Source organism: Phocoena phocoena, chromosome 16 (genome assembly GCF_963924675.1).
Source record: "Phocoena phocoena chromosome 16, mPhoPho1.1, whole genome shotgun sequence".
Taxonomy (NCBI): domain Eukaryota; kingdom Metazoa; phylum Chordata; class Mammalia; order Artiodactyla; family Phocoenidae; genus Phocoena; species Phocoena phocoena.
In genome coordinates this window covers 71,472,475-71,485,989 of record NC_089234.1, presented here as the reverse complement: position 1 = coordinate 71,485,989, position 13,515 = coordinate 71,472,475, and the positions used below count along the sequence as shown (strand labels likewise).

The 13,515-nt window shown below is 43.3% G+C and overlaps 1 protein-coding gene across 1 annotated transcript in view; it reads right to left on the bottom strand.

The window, feature by feature from the left end:
* CCDC6 (coiled-coil domain containing 6) overlaps window positions 1–13,515 on the bottom strand; it is a 109,776-nt gene that overhangs the window by 20,418 nt on the left and 75,843 nt on the right. Inside the window, exons 4-5 of the mRNA XM_065894503.1 lie at window positions 2,317–2,420; window positions 239–399 (exon numbers count right to left, since the gene is read on the bottom strand). Of these exons, the coding sequence (XP_065750575.1) occupies window positions 239–399; window positions 2,317–2,420 (265 nt within the window). The remainder of the gene's footprint in view (window positions 1–238; window positions 400–2,316; window positions 2,421–13,515) is intronic.

The window sequence follows — 13,515 nt, the reverse complement described above, 5'->3', positions numbered from 1 at the left end:
TGGACCATCCTGAAATTATGTGATTTTCTAGAAGTATTCTAAACTATTTGCCCTGCCCTACTGTAATTTTTTTTTAAATAATCTATTCCAGGATGACAGACATATAAATATGTACTAGCAATGAAACACAATATGAATTTGATTTATACAAATTCAATAGTAAATATAGGTAAAACTCTATACTTGGTAAGTGGATTAATTCTGTGGACAGATGACCAGTGACACCAAGGCTACGTACGCTGTAACTGGGCAGCTCTCAGTTGCTTCTTCAGCCTCTCCACTTCATTCTTTAAAAACCTGATGTGTCGCATCATGTTTTCTGGAGAGTCGATCTCCATGGAGATGTCTCTAGGCGATGGGGGAGCGGACACCGGCTGGTCTAATTTCTCCTGCAGGATTCTTCATTGAAAAGAAAATTCCAACAATGAAAAACAGTTTGCCTTTAAAACACAAAACGTTGATTTGATGCTCACCATCGTCTATTTAAAAAATACATGAATAAGTTCTCAGCAATCAGAAAAATAAATAAAGACAAAAACAACAAATTCTAGCCGGGAGGTTCATTAACAGCATGCCCATGTGAATCGCCAAAATCCACTGAATTGTTTGACTCCTGTGCCCATTTTCCATCAACTTCTGGTCGCCCTTACCTGACAGTCAAGTCAGAGGGCAGAGCTGAAGGAGCCACCTTCCTTTTTCTCCTTTCAAACGGCCACTGGTAATTAAGCCTTAATGAAAAACAAGTCTGTAACCCTGGCTTCTCATTATCATGCCGGAATACACTGGGCAATCAGAATGATCCGCTGACTAAATGGTCCACATGCTTGGGTTGGAGGGAACGGCGACACGGGAGGAATTTCCGTTCAAGGCTTTCAGTTGAAACTTACAGACTATGACTCTCCTTGGAGAGTGACATCATGTAAAGAGACTGACTTCTCAACTCCCCTCCTGAAAAACCAATCCTGAAGGTATGGCAAACTGGACTGAAGGCCCTTTGCTTCAGGCCACAGCAAAGGTAAAAAGGTAAAAAACAAAAACAAAATGTACTGGGTTAATAACTGGTGGTGCCACCTTCTCTACCAATTATCATTATTTTGAAGCACATAAAACATGAATATTCTACAAAGTGACAATTTCATAATGTTCGATGCAATAATTTGGTACTTATATATATAAAACCTCCCACTGCTTTTTAAAAAGGAAGACAGACTGGCAACAGACCTCTCTGCCCCTTTTTATAAGCTGCTGGGAAGTTTCTGGTTTAGTTTGGTTTTCACCTTTTTACCTTTGAGTTTACCCAAGTGCAAACTGTGAATTACCTTCAGGCCTTGTTGAGAAAACTAGTAGGTTAAATATTGTAATGGTCCCTCTATCTATTATATGAAATAATTTTTCAAGCTTCAATTTATTAACACTACTGTAATAAGGCAAAACACAGCTGATTCGACTACTGCTTGCATAATTCCGTATAGATATACCTCAGATTGTCAGTTTTCTTAAGCCTGTGGTATGGCTCTATGTTGCAAATCTTGAGATGAACTCAATTTATGGAAGTCTATCCAAACCAAGTACTTATGGCAAATGTCTCTGGTTAGCAAACAGAAGATCGTGGTGAAGTAGATGAATATTTTCAAGGAGCTCCCTTTCTACACCCAGACACACGTCCCACCCACAGAACCTCCTGCCATTATTCAAGCTCCGCTCCACCCACCCCAAAGCACATGGTACTTAAATCTAAGGGCCCAACCGGATCTTGCACACAGGGGTTCAAGAGATATGTGCGGCTGAGTATTCCATATCCATGTATATACATTTAACACCAAGAACCCTAACCTTAAATATGTACCGGTATTTCTTTACAGCAAGTCTTAAAACACACAGATGATCATTTTTCTATCAAAATCCCAGCCTTCCTCATGAAGTACCTTCTAGAAATGTGTGATAATTCACAGTACCCAGCACATATCCGAAGCACTTCAGAAAATGAATGGGGAAGCCAGTTCAATTAGGTAAAAAGCTGGAACTGCAACCATCCTCTAGAACAACAGAGGTGAACAACGGCTCCTTAATGAATTTCTTCACAGGCTTTAATACCAAATGAAAAGAAATTCTACCGGGTCAGTGAGGGAGAGGTATAAAGAAGTGACCAACAGGACAGGCTATCAACATTTTTTTCCACTTGTCAAATTAAAATGATGTGCGTCAATCAAGGAATTAAAATGTCCCATTGTCATTCCTCGGTCACACCCAGCAAGCTACCCCACTCCTCCAACACACACATACGTACAGAACACCGAACAGCAAGACTAAACGAACCGCTTTTCAGCTTCAAGTTTATCCATCCTTTTCCAGAGACGATTCACTAGTGCTTCCTGTTCTTGTTCCAAAGTATTTTCAAGGTCAATCTTCTCTCGTCTCAGCTGAAGGAAGGAAAACAGTTTTGCTGAGAATTGCAGACCACTTAAACTTGGTTAATTAGATTCTTTTTGATTGGACCATTAGGACCCCTTTTCATGGAGAAAACTGCAAAGGAACGGCCAATTTTCTGGCACAGATACATTAAGCGCATCTAGTTCTTAAACTTTAATTGAGAACATCGAGACAGGTTCATTCTCTGATGTTAAAGCTTAATTGCTATCTGGTACGTGAATCACAGTGGTTGCTTCAGCATTTATTCAAGGCACATGAAAAGTCTTCCTTAAAGAGGGTTTGAGGAGTTCTGCTTACTAGTTGTCCCAGGACTTAACTGGGTTTGTCCCCCCAGTCCTGCATGTAGTTCAACATTAAACCAGAAAGGTTACAGTACTATTTACATAAATAACTCAAATACCTGAAGACAATTCTACGTAGTGGTTAATTGGTACACATAAATATGTCCTAAGATATAAAAAGCATAGGCAAAGAGGATAAACGCCGAATTCACAATACAGGTTACCTATGGTGAGGTAGGGAAGAAGGAAAATTTGATTTGGTGGTGGGGGGGTGGGCGGTTGCAGAGGGAACCCCGAACTGCATTCTACTTCATAAAAAGAAGCAATACGTGGAAGCAATTAATTTAATCCACTAATGTAAAGCAATATGCAAATATAGAGAACAATGTCAGACACTGGTTAATAGGGATGATATAACAGGGAACTAAGGAGTCAGAAATGTCTGCCCTCAGGGGCCTTACATTGTAGTGGGGGCCAAGACAGTAAACGAAACAAATTATAGACTTTGGTAGAGGGTGAGAGAGAGAGGAAGAAAAAAGAGGGCTAGTGAGGGGGGTAGAAAGTGCCACGATGAACAGACTTCACAGAGCCGGGTAGAGGGAAGGTGTGATATCATTCTTTGTATTTGTCTATATGCTTGAGATGTTAAGTAATTTTAACAGGAATCTTTTTTAAAAGGGGGAAAAGGTGGTGTTACTGCCCCATGCTGTCTCTTCAACCAATAGCAATTTACCTTTTCAATCACAGGCTCAACAAATTATTTTTGATTGCACAGCTGTAAAGACGTCGAAGTAGCAGAGTTCGTATCTTTTTAGCAGGTTAGTTCTCTTTGATCAAAGATCCCTATATATACAGTAAAGTGAGACCAGTTCCATGGACAAAAGGTAGTCTTTTAAAGCAACCAAAGCAGACAGACCTTACTGCACAAGCGAATGAGCCAAGATCACACAGAGTCAGCTGGAAACATAGCTTCGGTACACTTTCTTTGCATGGGAAAAGGCAGAGGAGTCACACTGAGTCGGAAGCATTCTGTGCTGAAGCCTGGAGCCGCCTAATGCACAAATGCTCTTCAAGATACTAAACAGTTCCTACCCGCAGTGAAGGAGAGAAACCCAGGAACACCTCGCAGAACTCCTAAGAACCTTGGCGATCCTCTGACCACATTCTGGGCCAAGCTCTGAAGTACAATTCACAGCCATTCACTTAAAGAAACAAAATGCCATGGCATTTACCCTTTAAGGACTCTACACCCAGGTTTAACTAAGACACGATAGGGGGTACTTGGTAGGTGAGAAAAAAATTCAAGCGAGGCATCGTTTCGTAGTAGAGATGCCTGGTGGAAACTTATGCCCAATGACTTTTAATTTTAGAGTAATCATGCACCCTGCTCATCAGTAACTCTGAAAAGCCAAGTCAAGACAAAGCTCTCTTTGCCCACGTATAACTGACTTGGCGTGTGGCTTTGAGTAGGTACTCACCTGCCCTCATCTACGCTGGCCTTGATGACGGCCGAGGTCCCTTCCAGGGCCACCCACTCTATCATTCTCTGTCAATCTCAAGAGGACAGCTGTCTTCAGTCTGAACTAGCTCCGTAAGAGATTTTTAGAGCCAGAAACAGCAAGAGAAATGATCTAAATCCACCCTTTCATTTAAGAGCTGAGGAAACCACTGGCCTGGGAGACGGTGTGACTCAGGAAAAGTGATGGATGCTGCCAGGAGAGGAATGGGTAGCAGTCACCATGGTGACCAAAAGAGTTGGGTCCCACCCAACCAGTGAGTTCAGAGCATCTTGAGGGGCAAGTAGGATTTGGGGTAAATTATCCAATAATACTGGGGAGTAGCCGAGTAGGGGTAGCTTAGTGAGTCCGAGAGTATGCAGAAGCAAAAAAAGAGAGCAGGAAAAACAGGAGCTGAAAACAAACATGAATCTCAGCTTCTTTTTGGTATCTATTGGTAGAGCTACCAGCTATCAATTTGCTGCCCACTTCAGTGAACCAAGGCCTCCTGGGGGTGCAACTTGGGTTTCCTGTACCAGTTTGCTCTACTAATTTGTTTCCATGAAGCAGGCAACACAGGAAGCCCAGCGCAGCAGCTTGGATTTGGGTGTTTCATTACACAGGCTGGCAGTGCTATGGGAGTCCATATTCTCTCTGGCCTTAGAAAGAACAGGGCTTCCAGTCTTGTTTTTTCAGCTAAAAAAATCTTAACTTTTCAGCATTGCTGAGGAGCTCTTACACTAAAGACCAGAGAAGTTAGAGGAAACGGTACTAATTATGATCATGATTAATTCCCCCTGAAGTTCTTTATCAGAGTTGCCCTTCCATCTCCTGTCCACCTAATCCCACAGCCTAAAAAGAGTCCACACCAGTGCTGTCAATTCGGACAGAAGTAGATTTTCAGTGCTTGCATTGCCCTGAGATCAAACAACCCTCAAATCTGACAGTATACGTTAAATTTACAGCGTGCAAAGTCAGAAATTCTTGCTAGAATGGAAACAGCAGCCCAGCGCTGCATTCCTTGCCTGGGCAGATGATCTTTTCTATGCTGGTCTCCATCTGCAATACTCTCCCCCATCTCCTTCCTCATAATAGCTAATGGGCTTTTAAACTCAGTGTTCGCGCAACAGGCACCTACTCTCTTCCATTGCCAGACATCAAATTCTCAGGCTAACCCAAGCCCCTTCTGACTGCATAGTCTGTGAGCACACGGCAGCAGCGGATAGAGACGATTCGTAGAATATTTATTTGAAAGGCTGCTTTGTAATTAAGTCAGGTCAGTGGCCTCCCAGCCAAACTCTTTACTCCTCTTCAGTAGCCCTTCCTCCCGCTGAAAGTTAATTAACGTGGCACCAAGAGTTGTTATTGTATTCCCCAAATAAATACACAACTTCTTTAATGGATAAACTTAGAGTGTAAAAAGAGAGCTGGCTGTCTGAATTCACAGCCCACCCTAGCTGTGTCTTTGCAGTCGGCAGACACTCACCATTAAAAAGGCAGAAAAAGGGGGCAGCCAAGAGACGGCTCCCAACACCATAGCACTTCTCTCTCAGCGCAGCATTTTCCCATTTAAAGAGAGCCATGATGCTGGGCTGGGGGGAGAGGTAGCGGAAGGGAGTACTTGGCCAAAAAAAAAGCCTGATGAGAACTTTACCATGACCACTGCGCTCAACGACAGAATTTTGAAAGGTTTTAGTGCACCTTTTCAAGCTACTTGGTTTTAGCCTAACTGCCATATTATCATCATTTCTATGGGAAAATATATGTTGAACCCCAAACATCTGACTGAAAAAACGAATTCTGGAAGGCAGCCCATGACAACTAGTCCACGTAAGGGCTACCATATACACGGAACAGAGACACAAAGTTTGTTACAACGTACAGCAAAAAGCACTTAGAATGATGGTGATACAAGAGGTGTATACCAGATGTAAGAAATAGCAGAGTACTCTAAGACCTACGTTGACCAAACTCTTATTAGTTGGCTAATTGTTTTTTGTTTTTTTAAAGAGATTTGGGTAAATCCTAAGAAAACAAATGGGTGTGGGGATTAACACAATCCCCCCAAACTTTCCAAGTTAGGTAGCATCTGAGAGCCATTAACAGTTCAGCCCGATTTCCCATCAATTTATTACATAATACCATAGATGTTCAAAGTGGGGACCTTGGAGGTATATCAGAATCACCTGGGAAAATAAAAATACAATATTCAAAACATGACTAAATCAAAGTCAGAAAAATGAATGCAGTTTCTGTAATGGACTGAATGTTTGTGTCCAAAATTCACATGGTGAAGCCTAAATCCCCAGTGTGATGGTATTTGGAGGTGAGGCCTTTGGGAGGTGATTGGGTTTAGCTGAGGTCAGCAGGGTGGGACTCCCATGACGGGATTAGTGTCCTTTCTAGTCATGAGCGACCCTGCAGCTTGCTGATCTCTGCTCTCTACCAATCGAGGACACACACAGTCAGCAGTCGGCAGAACTCCATCAAGCTAGCACCCTGATCCTCGACCTCCAGCCTCCAGAACTGTGAGAAATAAATTTCTGTTGTTTATAAGCCAGTCTGTGTTGTTAAAACAGCCCAAATGGGCTAAGACAGTTTTGTTTATACTGCAAGAGTAGAGACAGTAAAAGATATTACCTCATTCCATCCTACTTTGCCAATACATCTGAGTTAATCATAGTTTTACTTATATATAGGAAAGAAGTGACTAATAGGATTCATGAAGGGGCTATTAAAACATACCACATGCAAATGATGTGAAAAGCACTGACATCATGCACAATGGTCCTTGCTCTGTGGTAAAGGTCCCTCACAAATTAAAGCAACAGAGACAAGTAAAGTAAAACTCAAACACTGACTCTGCTGCTGTAGCAATCAGCGGAATTTTACTTAGCCCTGGCAGTTTTCCTAGGCTGCAAGACATCTGACCTTTGCCTTCTGGAAAACATATATATATCTTTTAGAAATCAAGCAGCCAATTTGTGTTATAGATGAGACAGGTGTTCACAGACTACAGAGCTCACAAGGTACCTATTTGATCAATCAAGTGCATATGGTTTCAGAATGAAAAACAAGTTCTAGTTCATCGCCACTGGCTTGTGTAATGTTGAGCCCAGAAAGAGCCAATGGAAGTTCATCAGTAAGGAGCAAGAGAAAAGGAGAGAAAGGATGATCACTTTCAAGTCTAGGTGGTCAGAAATTACAGTTCAAAAGAAATTTATCTATGTGCATCAGAAATATACTGACAGGGGGACTTCCCTGGTGGCACAGCAGATAAGATTCTGAGCTCCCAGTGCAGGGGTCCGGGTTCAAGCCCTGGTCAGGGAACTAGATCCCACATGCATGCCGCAACTAAGAGTTCACATGCCACAATTAAGGAGCCAGCCTGCTGCAACTAAGAAGGCTGTGGGCCACAACTAAGGAGCCTGCCTGCCGCAACTAAGACCCAGCGCAACCAAATAAATAATTTTTTTTTTTTTGCGGTACGTGGGCCTCTCACTGTTGTGGCCTCCCTCTCCCGTCGTGGAGCACAGGCTCTGGACGCACAGGCTCAGCGGCCATGGCTCGTGGGCCCAGCCGCTCCGTGGCCATGTGGGATCTTCCCGGACCGGGGCACGAACCCGTGTCCCCTGCATCGGCAGGTGGACTCTCAACCACTGCGCCACCAGGGAAGCCCATAAATATTTTTTAAAAAGAAAAAGAAATATATACTGATAGAAGGAATTCCCTGGTGGCCCAGTGGTTAGGACTCCACACTTTCACTGCTGAGGGCCCAGGTTCCATCCCTGCTCTGGGAACTAAGATCCCAGATCCCACAGCCACGTGGCACGGCCAAAAAATGAAAAAAAAAAAAAAAATACTGATAGAGAACAGAAAAATATGCAAAAAAAAAAAAATCATGAAGAACTATATAGCAAGATAAATAGGGTCGGCCCTTGGGTGAAAGTAATGTTGGTGGTAATTTATCTTCCTACCTTTTCCAGCTCCCACCCAATTTTTTTTTTTTTTTTTTTTTTTTTGCGGTATGCGGGCCTCTCACTGTTGTGGCCTCTCCCATTGCGGTGCACAGGCTCCGGACGTGCAGGCTCAGCGGCCATGGCTCACGGGCCCAGCTGCTCCGCGGCATGTGGGATCCTCCCGGACCAGGGCACGAACCCGTGTCCCCTGCATCGGCAGGCGGACTCTCAACCACTGCGCCACCAGGGAAGCCCTCCCACCCAATTTTTTAATGAACATTTACTATTTTTATAACAAAAAAATTTAAAGACATCTAATCTTAAAAATTAACTATTTCCTAATAGTACATCCATTAATTTAGGATATTAATTCACATATCTAAAATACAGAGTGAACCAATAAACTCTCAGAGGAGAAATGATAGTGAAGGCTTAGCTATCTGGAAGACAGAATTTTCCAGATAGCCAAGAGTTAACTTTCTTTACCATAGCTTATAACTTTTTTCTTCTCAAACACTGTGTTCCCATAAAAATTAGATTTGTTCTTTGAAATGGACAGAACTTCAGGATAATATTAAAACCTCGTTAATATTTAATATGTGAAAACAACACTTTCATAGTTTACCAGCTCAGTAAATTTTGCTTTTGTTCAATGACACTGAAAATGAAGGTCTTTTATGCAATAGATACATATATAATTAGTCAGATTTATATGGTTTCCGAGCTCAAGTTTTTATCACTTTGACATCAGCACAGTATTATACAAATGTGCATAATGGGTTCATAATTCCAGGGGACTCTTTTACCAAATAATTACCATTGGTGGAAAGCAGGTTTCAAAGTCTGGGGTATAAACTCTTTTGCTACATCAAGAGCACAGTGGAGAAATCCTGGGGAAAGAACACATACCATAGTGCATGCTGCAAATACACTATCACATCAAGAAAAAATATCAACAGCCGTTGTTTGGGGAGGATTGTAGTCTAGGTAATTTTTTTTTCATGTTTGTACTTCTGTGTTTACATTTACCACATTTTCTTGAAAGAGCAATGGATTACTTTTACAATGCAAATGCTTGATTGAAAAGGTTTTCAAGGGCTTCCCTGGTGGCGCAGTGGTTGAGAGTCCGCCTGCCGATGCAGGGGACACGGGTTCGTGCCCCGATCCGGGAAGATCACACGTGCTGCGGAGCGGCTGGGCCCGTGAGCCATGGCCGCTGAGCCTGCGCAGCCGGAGCCTGTGCTCTGCAACGGGAGAGGCCACAACAGTGAGAGGCCCGTGTACCGCAAAAAGAAAAAAAAAAAAGACTAGCTTATGTCCTCAAAGACACCGCACATGCAGACTGCCAAAATTCCTACTGTTTTCCTTCCCAGTAACAAAGAAGAGGGATTCCACTGCACATCTTCTGCAGGAACTCTCTTCTGTGTTCTCGGCATCTCTACTTCATGCAACCTGTATCTACATTTTACTGCATTATTTTCTTCCCCATTTCTGTTTCCTCTCACATCCCTGCTTCCCTGCAACAAGGCTCGATTTAGATTTATCCAGCCCATGTGTGTTAATTAACAAACAATTGAACCAAATGCCAAGGAGCTTCAGGTCCTTCTCAGTTGGTTACGCGGGAGGGGGGAATCCTGCTGCAGCAGTAATGCTGTTCCCCTAAGCACAGCTCGGCACAGGGCATCCCTCGTCACTGTCCACAGGTCCACTGGCCTCCCTGGACCAGGCTCCACGAGGCCAGGGACCCGACGTCATCTTTCTTAGCAGAGTTTGTGGCAGACAACAGGCATGTTAATAAAGGTGTGTTGAATTAACGCAGAATGTGTGCCACACAAGTGCAGCATGGACAAAAAAGACAGTCACACAGATCCATGAATTAAAGAGATGGATAACCAGATCAAGGAAGGTGGTGAGACGTTTGAGGCTCAAATAAGATGTATGCTCATTTTCCTGGAAAATGGGGAGGGCAAAGTACCACAGAAATTAGATGAACACTTTGATTACTAAGGGCAGCACATACAATTTTTGGAGTGCTTACTATATGTGAGTCACCAGGGATACAGGGGTGAGGTTAACATCGTACCTTCCCTCCTTTACCTTATGAGGAGCTCACAGAAACGAAATGGTTTAATTGTTAACTGCTGTTTGTGTACCAAGTGGTACAGGAAAAGGACTGAACGTCATGGAAACACTTTGGAGCACAGACCCCAAAGTGACTAGAGGAGCAAACTGGGTAACAGTTAAGTAGGGATGGGGCAGGGGAGGGAGAAAATGGGCCAGGCAGAGGACACAGATCCATGGAAACCTGGGGGCAGGAAAGCACTGGGCACATCAGAGCATGATTTTTAAACTGCAGGTTGTGACCCACTATTGGATTAGGAAATTAGTTCAAGTCAGTTGTCACCTACATTTTGCTAAAAACAAAATAGGATTGAACAGAAAATCAGTGCAAAGCACATAAGCAAGTGTTTCACAGAACTTGTCCCAGTCATAAATACAGTTACAAAAACATCAGTGTACTGGGTCACCACGTAAACTTATTTACTGGTGTGCAATCCACATGGGAACAATTCTGTGCAGGGGAACAAAACTTGCCACCCAAAATAGGTCTATTTGGCACAAGGATTAATTTAGGCTGATTGTGACATAGAGAACAGACTGCGGGGGTTGCCAAGGTGGCGGAGGGGTGGAGAGGGATGGGCTGGGAGTCTGGGATGAGCAGATGCAAACTGGTATATACAGAACGGATAAACAACCAGGTCCTACTGCATAGCACAGGGAACTGTATTCAATATCCTGTGACAAACTATAATGGAAAAGAACATGAAGAAGAGTGTATATATATGTATAACTGAGTCACTTTGCTGTACAGAAGTAATTAATACAACATTGTAAATCAGCTATACTTCAATTTTTAAATAAATAAACAAATAAATGATTTAGGCTGATTCTTTTTAAGGCCCCAAAGAATCAGGAGGAATCTTTGACCTTCCCCCTAACTGCCTAAAAGAATGTAGGTAGAGGACCTGTTCCAGAAAGGGAGCTATCACCATGATAACGGTAGCATGACCTAGGTATGTAGAGTGGGAGGAATCCAGCAAAGCCTGTTTGCTGAAATTCCTCTCTGTGTCCCACTGTCTCTGCCTAGCAAACATTTGTTTGCCCAGTGTTTGCTTTTCCCTCTGCCTGTCAACTGCCTTCCTCTCCTCCTCTGAAGTTCCAAACCTCTGCCCACAACATCCTCTTTTGTCTTTAGTGCTGAAGACAGTGTTAAAGTGAGGGCTTCGACAATTTTGACGAATTTTCTCTCCCACGTATACATGTCATTAAACTTCTGTTGATTTTCTCTGCCAGAAAAACCTAGAAGGGAAGAGGATAATTTCTCCTTCCCCGACAAGACAAATGAAAGAACTTCAATAGGGATGGAGCGCGAGGAGAGGCAGAATGGAAGATTTATTCCCCCAACAAACCTACAAGTTAGAGAGTACGTCTGTTCACAGAAGAGATCAAATCGCTGGCCTGACTTCACACAGCTTATTCAGGTGAAAGGGAGATATGAACCCAAGAGCGTCCCGAAACTACAGCGGCTAAGATACTGTCATTACACGTAGATGCCAATAAATAAAATGACCATTCCAGTCCTAAAGCCAAACTTTAGAAATGGGTGTCTGTGCTTTGGGAAGAAAGGGCATCTCCGATAAGAAAATACACCCCAAATTCTAGAAATAACTGAGAAAACTTTACTGGGCCAACCACAGGAGAAAAGAGTAAGAGGTCTAGTACATGACAGGCATCCCTGTTCGTCATTAAGTGTTAGCTGAATTACATGACTAATTCTCCAACTAATTTATTCCAGATTTTTCTACTGTACTAGCTGATAATAGTTAAGTGTCAAATCCTCCCGTTTATGGCTGTTTTCTTTTTTCCTATAATTTTCTGTGCAAAGTGCACAGAAGGTCCTCACATGTGCTGAGCTGAACTTCCCTTAATAAATAAGCTAATTTGTGCCCTTTCATGCTAGTTATCTTCCGGAGAAGGAAAATCCTTCCTAGTTGACAGAACACATTCTGATGAAGAGTTCTTGACGCTTAGAGAATATTTTAAGTTCGAATGTTCTTATCACCTAAATGTAACAGTGACCACATGTCGGAATAGGCAGTGCCCACCAATGTGTGTTAAAAAGAGCCCTGGGCTTCCCTGGTGGCGCAATGGTTGAGAGTCCACCTGCCGATGCAGGGGACACGGGTTCGTGCCCTGGTCTGGGAAAATCCCACATGCCGCGGAGCAGCTGGGCCTGTGAGCCATGGCCGCTGGGCCTGTGCGTCCGGAGCCTGTGCTCCTGCAATGGCAGAGGCCACAGCAGTGGGAGGCCCACGTACCGCAAAAAAAAAAAAAAAAAGAGCCCTTAAGAGTACTGAAGTCATATTGACTAAAGTAATCCAGTTTATTAGACTAATACTAATTATTAGTGCTGCAAAGACCTACTAATGTTACATTTTTCTGAACATGCTTTTTTACATCTGCTTATAAAGTATCTTTTGGAGTTAAACATTCAGAATGCTAAGTTGTGTGACTTGAAGAAAGCCTCTTGATCTCCCTCTGGGTTTCCTTCTCTGAAAAAGTGCGAGCAGGTATGAGCAGGCTGGGCCACCTACAGGCCAAGCTGGTCCATTTTCCTCGCAAGCCTGCTTCCTAGGCAGCAAGTTCTGGAGGAAGAGGAAGCAGGTGCAGGTAGCTGTGGTTCCAAAGCCTGGGCAGATCTGATGCCCCTGCCCCTGGAGTTCCTTGTGATTTCCCCACTTTCTAACATCCCCACGAGGGGCTGGGGACAAAGTAATGACAGAGTAGCCCTCCCCCGCAATGTGGCCTTCCAGCTCTACAATTCTATGAATTCTCATCCTGCAAAACACCGACAGAACCATTGACAGCCCAGAGCCCTTGATGATCAAGCTGGTAACATTCTCTTCTTAAAGAATGAAAAGATCTCAGATTCTAAGAGAAGAACAAATGCTATCTGACTAATTCGAGGGTCCATGCCGAAGGCCTGACTTTTGGTGAGATTAACTTAAAATTAGGCCTCCAGCACGTGAGTTAATTGGCACCCACCTTGCAAGGAGTCTAAGACTTAGTCCCAAACCCAGATAAGTTCTGCTTTACAGAGAATAGGCAGGTGCCTTCTTTTTCTTTCTTTCTTTTCTTTTTTAATTAATTAATTCATTCATTTATTTTTGGCTGCGTTGGGTCTTCGTTGCTGTGTGCGGGCTTTCTCTAGTTGCAGAGAGCAGGGGCTACTCTTCGTAGCAGTGTGCGGGCTTCTCATTGTGGTGGCTTCTCTTGTCACGGAGCGTG